Source organism: Ursus americanus, chromosome 1 (genome assembly GCF_024610735.1).
Source record: "Ursus americanus isolate L20-20 chromosome 1, mUrsAme1.1.p, whole genome shotgun sequence".
Taxonomy (NCBI): domain Eukaryota; kingdom Metazoa; phylum Chordata; class Mammalia; order Carnivora; family Ursidae; genus Ursus; species Ursus americanus.
In genome coordinates, this window is record NC_142127.1 from 35,041,428 (window position 1) to 35,053,721 (window position 12,294).

At 38.5% G+C, this 12,294-nt stretch overlaps 1 protein-coding gene across 1 annotated transcript in view; it reads left to right on the top strand.

Moving 5' to 3' along the window:
- The first annotated feature begins 452 nt into the window (after nt 1-452).
- KCNJ3 (potassium inwardly rectifying channel subfamily J member 3) overlaps nt 453-12,294 on the top strand; it is a 148,908-nt gene continuing 137,066 nt past the window's right edge. The window contains exons 1-2 of the mRNA XM_045781735.2: nt 453-1,665; nt 11,813-12,029. Coding sequence (XP_045637691.1) covers nt 964-1,665; nt 11,813-12,029 — 919 coding nt within the window. The 5' untranslated portion in view covers nt 453-963. The remainder of the gene's footprint in view (nt 1,666-11,812; nt 12,030-12,294) is intronic.

Sequence of the window (12,294 nt, forward strand, 5' to 3'; positions counted from 1 at the left end):
GGTGCCCTCAGGGAGGTGCGGAGCTTGGGGGACCTGCATTGGTGCCCACCGTGGTACACCAGGAAAAGTGGGGGGTGAGGAAAACAGCCTTGAGCGCGGAGTGCGAGGCCAGGCTGCCGCTGCCGCCCGCTGCGCCGTCTCCTGCCCTCTCCCGGTGGGTGAGTGCTCGGGTTTCGCGCACCGCCGCGTCTCCGCTGCGCGCGGGGGCGGCCTGGGGTCCTGTGAGAGTCGGCCGGAGGGCCCTGGGGGCGCCCGCGGAAACTCTGCGGCCCGCGGATGCCAGGCGGGCGCGTCTCCGGAGTCCGACGCGGGGGACTCTGAGCCCGGAGGGCGTGGGTGGGGGGTGTTGCACCAGTGCCCGGCAGACATGCCTCTGGGCGGGATTTTGGCCAAAAGATAGGAGGCGGGAGTGCCTGGGGGAGCCGGGAGCTGTTCCGGGGGGGCGGGCGATCGGGGAGCGGCGGGGAGGGGGGAGGGTCTGGTCCGAGCAGGTAGCGCAGTTTCGGCAGCCTGGCGAGTTGGCAGGTGGGGTGGGACTCGCCTGTCAACTCATTAATTTTAAAAGTCAGTTTGGGAGTGCTGCGGCGTAGTCAGGAGGGCTGTGGCGAGGCGAGAGGTGGCCCGGGATGCCGAAGGTGGGGGAAGAAGAGACAAGCTTCGAAAAGCTTGGAGGCAAAATTGCGCTTGGGTTCCTGGTCCTTGCATCCCTCCTGCCTTGAGTGCGGGAGAACACTTTTTTGTTTTAAGACTCAGCTTGGAGAGAAAGCCCCCGTCCCAGGGGAGGAGAGGAGTCCGCAAGGGGCAGAGACCGCAGCTACCTGCCGGGTGCGTCCCCCACCCCAGGCGCGCACGCTTTTGTCCCCCCTCTCTCCCCCGCCCCCACCTCCTTATTGGTGCTGGTTTGCAGCGCTCGGCCCCTGCGCCTCCGCTTCGCGTTTTGAATCTGGCTCGCCCCTCCGTATTATGTCTGCACTCCGAAGGAAATTTGGGGACGATTACCAGGTAGTGACCACCTCGTCCAGCGGCTCGGGCTTGCAGCCCCAGGGGCCGGGCCAGGGCCCGCAGCAGCAGCTTGTGCCCAAGAAGAAGCGGCAGCGGTTCGTGGACAAGAACGGCCGGTGCAATGTACAGCACGGCAACCTGGGCAGCGAGACGAGCCGCTACCTCTCGGACCTCTTCACCACCCTGGTGGACCTCAAGTGGCGCTGGAACCTCTTCATCTTCATCCTCACCTACACCGTGGCCTGGCTCTTCATGGCGTCCATGTGGTGGGTGATCGCCTACACTCGGGGCGACCTGAACAAAGCCCACGTCGGCAACTACACGCCCTGCGTGGCCAATGTTTATAACTTCCCCTCCGCCTTCCTCTTCTTCATTGAGACCGAGGCTACCATCGGCTATGGCTACCGCTACATCACCGACAAGTGCCCCGAGGGCATCATCCTCTTCCTCTTCCAGTCCATCCTCGGCTCCATCGTGGACGCCTTCCTCATCGGCTGCATGTTCATCAAGATGTCCCAGCCCAAGAAGCGCGCGGAGACCCTGATGTTTAGCGAGCACGCGGTGATCTCCATGAGGGATGGAAAACTCACGCTCATGTTCCGGGTGGGCAACCTGCGCAACAGCCACATGGTCTCCGCGCAGATCCGCTGCAAGCTGCTCAAAGTAAGTGTTACCCGCCCCTTCCCCACCTGGCTGCCGCCAACCCCCCACGGCGGAAAATAGCTCACCTGAGAACTATCCCCGGGCTTTTAGTCTAACCTATCTCACAGGTAAACCTTCCTGAGGGTGCGGGGGTGGGGGTGGGGGGGTGGCGTGGAGGATTGGGCAATGAGAGTACAGCTGAGGGTTCTGTCCCTTTTCCACTCACTCTCGTGCTCTTGTTTATATTAATAATTCGAATGTGCTTGTATCACTTTCTGACTGGTAACACTTAACGGAGTGGGATTGGCTCCTGGAGCCTTGAGGTAGGGTGCCTTGGTCTCCCTGCCCTTGCTGCTTTGCTCTTTGAACAAGAGTTTCTGATTTGTTGTCAATACACTACTCCACTACTCTTGAGGTACTAAAACTGAGCAGCTTTTATTTTGAAGAAATAGGTGCTGAACTTGCCTTAACTTTCACTTAGGTCTTTTCTTTACTTTTTCTCTATTTCTTTTTTTCCTCCTAACGGTATTAGCAGGTGGATTGTTTCTTTAGACTCAATAACATTAACTGTATGGTCATCTTTTTAACAAGCGCAGTGACCTGAAAAGCAATTAATAATGTGGAAGAAACAACACCTGGTTCTTTTAAATTTTTAGTTTTACTAAATGTTTTCCTAGAGAAGTATTCTGGAAAGCTTGAGTGCTTTTTCTGTAGAGCCTCTTATTAATTTTATTCTTAATTGCCAGTTTCTATGAAGCCTTTGTCAATTACAGATTTCACTTGAAGCTTTTCAGCATCCATTAAAGAAGATTGCTTCTTACCATCAGCAGTGTAAATGCTAAGACAGATTACACATGGAATGGTTATTAAAGCAAGGTCCATCTAGTCCTTAAAGGGCACCACTACAAAAATTAACCCACCCTAATCATTCACCAGTTGGAGCCTGGGAATGAGAAATAAAGAGCTCAGTTCTCTGTGTGTCATTTACAACTCAACTTTTTTTTTTTCAACTTTTTGAGGCATTTGCCATAGGTAGTTTTCAAATGTTCATAAATTGAAAAGAATGACCTCAAATAATCTTAAAAATTTATCTGAGATTGCATAGAGAACCATAGCCAGGTTCAGAACATAGCATTAATAAAATGAAAATCTGATGAATATTTAAGTTGAGATTTTGCCTTTGAAATTTCAATTCCACTCTGCAAGTATATTGTCTTACTCAGCCTCAACTTATGTTGTAGTTAAAAGGGCTTTTAAAAAGTTTGGCTCTTCTGTCACTTTCATTATTTATTTGTAAGATTTTACTCTAATTACTCTTCATCATATCGCTCAGTAAAGTGTTAGAATTAGCATAGTTCAGTTGTCCTGTCACTCCACATCATACACTATAGACAGTAAAGAAACACTAACTTCTGTAGCGCTTTGTGGGAATTTTTCAACTTAATTTTGATGTGCATGTTCATTTAGATAACTATGAATAAATACTTTAAGATCATGCTCTTCATAATTAATTTCAATGAGCTGCACACTGGCTTTTATTTAACTTAGCATATTGTGTTATTGGCCACTATATGCACTAAGTGAGTTGTTTGGATTAGGCTAAGCGGTTGTGTTGGAGACATGTTTATTGCATTGGTGTTAGTTGTATGTGCCTGTTTCTATGAATAGATCAAGATATATAATCTCTCTCTTTATGTCAGGCCTCTGTGGAGGATGGGAACACCTCGTTACTATAGTGCAAACATCTCTGTCAAGGAACTCATGTTTATGTGTCACTTTGAGATTCTTACTGAAGAATAGTTTACCATATTGATTGGATATTGGAAATTTAAAATTAGGCTTTAAAGGTCATTTATTGCTGTTCTCTATTTTTTCAAATATATAAAGTCATTTATTAATACAAGTATCTTTTGAGGCAACATACTTTAGATGTTTCTAGACTCTATTAAATTGCGTTTTAACAAAACCAGAATAATTGCAATTAATCTACATACCAGTTTTTTGTTTATGTGTGTGTGTATTTTGTTTTGTTTTGTTTTGTTTTTTTACAAAGGAACAATGAATCTGAAGTATCCAGGGTAGCAGCGTTCAGGACACTGATAATGATTTTGATGCAAAGGCCATGTACCACGTATACCGCAAGGAGTGTCCTGATTAAAAACAATAAAAGATTTACGGTGTTGACAGATTTGGAGCAGGGTGCTATATTAACACAAGGTGATAAAACAACATCTAATTAAAATGATATATATATAATATTCTTGTAAAATTCTTTACTTTTGATTTGTTAGAAGAGGTCAGTGGTAGGAGTAAAAACAATTGACATGTGGTGTCAATTTATATTTAAACAAAATTGTGGTGAGCTGATGTCCTGCTGTCTGTGAAGTGACAGGGTTGGTCAGTGGCTGCCCTTCCGCAGGCCAGTTAGTGGTGTTTGTTTGAGTTGATTTTTCCTGTAGCCATAGTAATTAGAATGAATTCTCATAGCTCTTGTCATTTCCTTAGACTTCATTAAAAAGGAGTCCTGTTTTATTAGGGAACTAATAACATTCAGCAAAATTAGAGGGGAGACGTGCCTTTAATAAGCTACTTTCATGTTCTCTTAGGGACTGAGACTGAAGTGACCTAAAACAGCCAACTATATTTTGAAAGGGGAGCTGTACCATAATCTTAAAGTAATAAGTGGAATGTGTTGGTATCAGTCTTATGCAGTCTTCTTGTTAAATATTATTACACATATTTAGCTCCCTCTTTTAACCTCTGTTTGACATTTTAAATATGATTGGTGTAGTTTTAATTTAGAGAAATATTTGGAATTTTATGGCAACAAAAACATAATATTCAATGATAATAATTATAGTCTGTTCTTCCTATTATCTAATTTAATTTCATTTATATTTTTCTGTTGTTTTCTTATTTTTTGAATAAAAGCTTGTTTATCAGTATTAGTGTAAGAGTTCTATTTAATGATTATGAAGTACTTTCTTTTCTTGGGAAAACAGTAAGAACATGGATATGGCTTTCTTATCCTTGCTACTATGAATTTTCATGCATATTTCTTTTGAATTCTCTAAGTTTTGATAAAAGTTTTTTTAATAACTTCTCTGCCTTATTTTTAATTATGTTATTGAGTTATATGAAAGCAAAACATTTTTTTAAGGAATCTCTACAGCCAACATGGGGCTTGAACTCAGGATCCTGAGATCAAGAGTCACATGCTCCTGAGCCAACCACATACCCCCGTGTGAAGGCAAATTTTATTTCAACTCTATTCCTGTCTTTCAAGCTTGCAAATACTGAAATTAATTTTGATATTCAAGTATAGATCTTCCAACTTTATGCCACCATAAAGTGGTCGGTCTTTTTTCTGCTCAGAAATAAAAAATTAAAGAATATAATTGGAAGTTATTCTCTGAAATTTATAATTTGATAATAAATATAGCTACAGAAAACTCTTTTAAAATGAGTATTTTTTCTCTTTTCCTCTTTTCATCCCCATATTGATGTTTTATTTGGATTTTCAATTTATTTTAGTTAGCTCCTTTTTTAAATTCTAGATTATAGGAACTCATGAATAGCATGGTCATGTTAAGTTAATGTATCATCTAGCTGAAAGTTTTAATAAAAATGCCTGAGACTTGAGGCTAGTGGCTCAAACTCTGGACCTTGTAATTTAGTGGCGGGTTTAAAGGATTTGGAAATCTCACTTACTCCTTTCTATAAATCTAACAGGAATGGTTGATGGCCCTAGATATACATCTTGTTAGAGAAGATTCAAATAATCTTTCTTGATACATTGTTCAAGAATTTAGAAGCTCGTTATCTAGAAGCCATGATGTATCTATATAGGCACCCAGGTAAACTATTATTTACTTACATAAAATAAATTTAAAATCAATTATTGTTGGATCCATATTTTGAAAGATAGAAGTAAGGGTAAATTTTTCTCATGGAAGTATAATTGCACTTCTTCGTATTGTTACTCGTTACAAATAGTTATCTTTCTTTCGTAGGAGTGCAGCTTTGTAACCCTTAACTTCCACTTATTGAAAGGTAATGGTGTGCAGTCACCTTTTGATGTACCATAGATATTCTTTTCGTATTCACATCTTTTATTTTCTCTTTATACGGATACTCATTTTGGATGCTAGCTGGTGTCCCCATATGAATGTGAGCAAATGCAGGTGCAATAAAAAACAAAATTAGTGTTTTTGAAACCAATAAGCTTTTCATCCTCTTCATATATCCTAACCTTTTGTTAATTTTTTAACCACAGTGAGTTCTGGACCACATGATTCCTGATTTTTTTCATATATTTATTTGTTTGTCTTCATTTCATACTATGCGCTGAAATGCAGTTAGGCGTTTGATGCTATGACTTTATTTTGTATGACTGACGCTTTTCACCAATTGGTCTTGGCCAATTTAATTTTGATCTTGAGATAATGAGTTACCTCCTTTAAAAAAATTAAATCCATAAATGGATACCTAATAAACACCTGTTCTCAGTATCATACAAGCTGTCAGTAAAAATATTCAAGGAGCCTAAGACCGAGTTCCCCAGAACTCTTGGGGCTAGCTCCTGTAATGTTTGGTGATTTTTTTCAGGTGGATTCCTTACGTCTTTAAAGAGAAAGCACAGTTCCTACTTAGTCTAGCTTTGGGTAGGTACAGAAGTGTTTTTAAAAATAGAATTCTCATTCTTTTAAAAAATAGTAATTGTGTGTGTGTGTGTGTGTGTGTGTGTGTTTTAATATGGTTCCTGAAAAATACAGGATGGCTTGTGCCCAGGGGAATGCAGGGTGAACAGAAATAAGGGACATAAAGACCCACAAATAAACAGCAGTAGGTAAGAACAAATGATAAAGAGAAGTAGGAAAAAAGCATTTGATGGATTTTTGAGGGTGTTTGGCGAGTAGGAGGAAAATGTGCACGTAGGGTTACAAATCCTGTCCATAGTTATTATAAATTCCATAAAAGGCCCTCAAGGAATTATAAAGCTGTTCTTTCATTTGAATAGTATAAAAGCCTCACATAATTTATTACAAGATAAATTGCATTCCATTCTGTAAGGTACTTTCTTTTTATAAAAATAAACATTTTTATGGGATGATTATCTTAGCATTAAATTTTGTATTTGGGACTTGATGTTGGTCATATATTTTCTAGCTAGTATTGATGGAATTTCAAGTTTATGGAGTCCAAAGAAATGTACAATTTAATTACAGACAGCCCAGATAAAATTCATACTCTCCTCTATCTGACTTGAATTTTGGTCTGAGTCCCAAAACCATTGCCAGAACTGCTTCGAGTCTCAGGGCTTGTTTGTTCCTTATTCTAGAACCTGCTTTTGGCTTATTTCCTAATTTTAGCTTGCAGATAGCACTCCAGCCTCACTTCATTTGTGATTTTCTTTGTGACTTCGGCAAATATTCAACACACACACACACACACACACACACACAGACACACACACACACACTGGACATTTACAGAGGAGAAATGAAATTACAGATAAATGCAAAATGGTGGGAAGTGGGTGGCAAGAAGGGCTTGCCCTCTCCATCTTAGTTTCCTTTCCTGTCCTTTCCTTTCCTGACCACTGGCCCTCAGCACCCTTTTCCAGCGGACACTAGTGGGAGGTTGTGGGGCACAGGACAAGCCTTAGAGTGTGATAGAGGAACATCCCATGAATCAGATGGTAGTGATTAAATGTTCTTTTCAAAATTCCCCTAGCCTCCCTCCGAGCTAGGAAAGAGCACAATGGTTATAATTAGAACACTGTTATAGGTTAGGGAGATGGGAGAAAGGCTGCAAAGACATTGATTATATTGGTGGAATGTGTTCTGTGGACAACTGGTCACAAATCTCACAGGGCTGTTCTAAATGTGCATCCAGAGGGTGTGTGTGTGTGTGTGTGTTTGGGGGTGTGTGTGTTTCTTTGGGCATGTACTCAGTAGTCTTTCATCTGTAATATGAAAGCTATTTATCTATAAAGTCCATGACATTGATAATCCCTTGCAGGCATCTGTGACTTTTGAATCTTTTTCCACCTTTAGTCAGAATTTGTAATTGATTATCTGGTAGGCCTCTTTTAGACTTTAAGGGAGTTCAAAGTCATTTGATATTAGTTACTTCTTTGAAATCAGTACATGTGACTCTAAGATGAGGCATAAGCCTCAAGTTTTACATATATCCACATTTCCATATAATTAAAATGTGTATAATTTAAATACTACTTTTAAATAGCAATATTTTTTATAATGAAGAAAAACTTAGAAATTATTGCTACATTCTAAAATGTACAAAACCATTTTAAAAATCCATAATGTTCTACTTATAATTTTTTATACAGTAAATTTAGATAAACTTTAAGCCTTAGATTTTTAAAATTTTTTTCTTATCTCCCAGAAATTGCTATAATGCTGCCAACCGGAAAAGTCCTTATTTCCCTCCCCAAATCCATACAATTGAAAATAAAATCACCTGGAAGCCATTCTCAGGTCCTAGTGTATTTAAATTGTGTGCTAAATTTTTGAGAATTACCAATTTTCCACAAACTCTTCTGTTTTTGTGCCTCTTTCTCACTTTCTTATTCATTCAGTCATTTTATGATTTTAAATGATTATTTCATCAAATAAAGTCAACCTTAGTCATCAGATTTTTAGAAATTTTAATAATTTACTAGCATCAACCTTAATCTATAGCAATTATTTGGAATTATCTTGATCTTGACAATATCTATTTATACATTTTTATCTAGGAAATGATCATGATTCTGCATTCCTTTAGGAGTAAGAGGTGTATAGAGCTAAAGGAGATCACGCAGACCATCAGCAGACTGCTCTATTAATGAAGGATTTCTTCGTATATCATAATTCTTAAGGTGACATAATAAAGAAAGGTTAGCTTGATTTTTATCTGTAGTTTTTCTGCTTGTTATCCGAATTCCTGGGTGAAATACGGTAATTGATAGCTAAATAAGAAAACGAGAAACTGATGGAGTATCAGTGCTATTGATTGATCACATGCTTAAGGTAGAGGTCACACTTTAATTTTATGAAGGCCCATATATAACTCCTTTCTTTCTGTCTTTCCTTTTCATTACATGTGTAGATCACAGTCCCTTGAACGGTTCTCACTCCACTCTCAAGTTGAGAGACTTAAAACTAACATAGGGGTTTTTTCCCCTTTTGTTCCAGAAGAATCTCTAGAATTGCAACAGAATTAAAAAAGCATAGATTAGAATTCCTTGTAAGCCTGTAGTAAAATGTGTATGCTTCTGAAGATGTACTTGGTAAGCATCTGCAGGTTTTGGGAACATCGTGAGTATTTGGCTGAGCACTGATAAGATAACCTTGCTCTATCCAGGAGCTCAGACTTCAGGCAATTCCAGTACTCCGAGCACCTGCCACACTCAAACCACACCCTTCACTCCTCTAAATAGAAAAGCTTTCTGTTTACTTCACAGTGATTACTATGCTTCCCAGTCCCAGAAGCAAACAAAAATCAGGGAGGTAAGCGTATTGATAGTTGAAATATTTGTTGGCCTACCATGAAGAAGAAGACCCAGAAGATAAAATTGTGGATATCTGTAGTGTCTCAGAATCATTTAAAGGAAGGTTAAATTATATGGCACCCACTGGAAAACAATTTTCAATGAATATGCAGGGAATTTTACTTATCTGAAAAATATGTAAGCATGGGAAACGTTTTTCAAAGTAATGAAAGCGTTACTTTCCTCATAGTGTCATGTAATAGGTACAGTTGTCAGCTTTGTTTCTGCTAAGACTTGGATAGGATAGAAAGCATTTTGGGGAGGAGGAACATAGGTATAATTTTGAATATACGGAACACATTTTTAAAATCAGAAGATATACAGAGTCTGAATGGAACAGATTCATACATATTTGAGTCTAAATTACCTATATATGAGTTAATTGCTTTGCTAAAAATGAAACATTTCTTATTCTAGGTTGTCATTCTCCTGATAGCTTGTTTCTAGGCCACTTCTCTTCATGGTTTGTTGAAGGATCAGGAGATATAAAAGTTAATAGATTACAGCCTTTTAGAATGAGGAACAGGTATAAATAGCAGATACATAAAAAAGGAAGATTAATTTTGGGTTTGATGTGTATATATAAAAATTAGAAAAATACATCTTTTGGGGGGAAAATTATTTTAAAATAAATGGGAAATTGAGTTTTATGGAATTATTTTTATGGACATTTTCATTTAGTACAGAGAAAGCAGACCTTAGAATAATTAGTGAAATGACCCAAATTCTGTTCACTGATTATAAACATCAGAATACCACCTTGTGTTTATATAGCACCTGTTTCTTACTAGGTGAGAGAACAATGACACAGGGTTTTTGTTCTTATTTGTTTTTGTTTTGTTTTTGGCTTTTATTTTGTAGTATCAATCAATAGTTGTTATACAGTTTTCTAGTTGGAAGGATGCTGGTCTCATCCGTATTTTACCAATTTGAGAATAAGTTAGAAATATAGGGAACTTTTACTGGCTCCGAAATGTCTAGTTTTCTCCAACATTGGTTGTTAGAGCTACTGTTTTTATTTTTGGACCATCAGTTTTTCCATGGAATTTTTTTTTCTTGTCACTAATCATTGTTTCCTCCTCCTCCTCCTCTTCCTCTCCCTCCTCCTCCTCCTTTTCTTCCTCTTTTTCTTCTTATTCTTCTTTAGTCAACTACACACAAGGCATAGAAGAAAAATAGTCTCAACATTTTCATTGGATTTTTTTCTACACGAATAAAATTCCTGAGTATCACTAATTACAAAGTAGTCTGCCTGATTGACTGATCAGCTGTCGAGACCCTGCAGTTGCTGCCCTCACAGTTTACCACTAACTTGGTTCAGTTTTGCCACAGAGGACAGCTTACTAAACCATATTTCTCAGTGTTTTCAGACTCCTTTACTCCACTTAAAAAGCCAAAGTATTTCTTGGAACCCTTACCTTACCAAAAAGCAAGGGTTTTGTCTTTAAACTATCACTTCATTGGGCAGACCAGTGTTACAGATTCAGTTTTGATTATTAAATGAGCTTTGCAGATTCTGTTAAATATACTGGATTCTTCCAAGCCCCATTTGACCAGCAGCAAGCTCCCACCCCTGCAGATTTTTCTCTATGCAACTATTTAACTCTTATTTTACCAGTATCATCATTAAAATCAAACAAATATTTGCTTATAGATGATCCTTATAAGGAACAGATATGGAAAATAAAATAAGAATGAATAGAAAAGAAAGAAGTTAACTTTCATGGTTTGCTAATTGTTCATAGTAATTTTTAGGTAATCATTCAGAGTTTTAGCACGTAAGCAATTTAATTAAGTTTTATAATGATTTATGCTGATACCGAATACCCCTACCTTACAAAAGTTTTAGGAAGTTTAGGAAATATTTACCCAATATAGATTTTTAACTGCATTTTGGTTAAAAAACTTCAATTTAGCACAATTTTTACACTATGTTTTAAAATTCATAAAATAAATAGAGAGCTAAATAACTTCAATGCAGTTTATTATTGGGAGTTTGAAAGCCATCAGCTAACAGCTTATGCCCTTTTTTGTGTGTATAATGTGAACTGTTGTGTATATAACATAATAGGATATCATCTTCATTTTTATATTAAAGTTTATATCTATCTGTGACCTTTCAGAAGTCCTAGAAAAATTATTGGTTTGCTTTGTAACGATGCAGTAAATCTTTTCTGAAATTATGATCAACCTTTTTCAGCATTAACCAACTCCCTAAGAATTGCCTACTTATTTGCTTTGTGAGGAAAACAAATCCGGCATGCAATGAGTTATCCTGAAGTGATTTATGTCAAGCAGTAGCACATGTACACTCAGTTCCACAGTTTGTGCTAACAGCCATTGTTGGACCAGGCATTTCTCCAAAGCTCATGAGTTAGGGAATGATAATTATAGTAAGTCGTATATTATAAATAATGCATGTATGTTCCCCATGAGCTATGTGGGATTTCGGCCCGTTTGCTAGAACATAGCTGCATAATGATTTGTTTGGATTTTGTTGCAGATGATTGATAGTGCAGAATGTTGGCAATGATGTAAATTACTGTTGGGCTGCCTTGAAAATTTCAGTGCAAGTGGTGATTTCTTCTCTTTTTCTGTGTGCTTGTCTAGTCTCGGCAGACACCTGAGGGTGAGTTCCTTCCCCTTGACCAACTTGAACTGGATGTAGGTTTTAGTACAGGGGCAGATCAACTTTTTCTTGTTTCCCCCCTCACAATTTGCCACGTGATCGATGCCAAAAGCCCCTTTTATGACCTATCGCAGCGAAGCATGCAAACTGAACAGTTCGAGATTGTCGTCATCCTAGAAGGCATTGTGGAAACAACTGGTGAGTAAAAACATAGATATGTCCTCAAGTTTCTTTATTCTATAATAACATTATATTACATGCACAATAGCTGTCATGAATTGGTCGAAATGTCTCAGTTCACAATATTGACAGGAATGACTTATTTCTTTGTGACATTAAGTTGATAACACTTTGAAAATGAAGATGACTGTTGTGATAATTGCATATGTAATGTTAACTCAGGAATACAGCAAAAAAAAAAAAAAAAGGAAACTGAAATGACTCCTAGAAATGATTATGATAT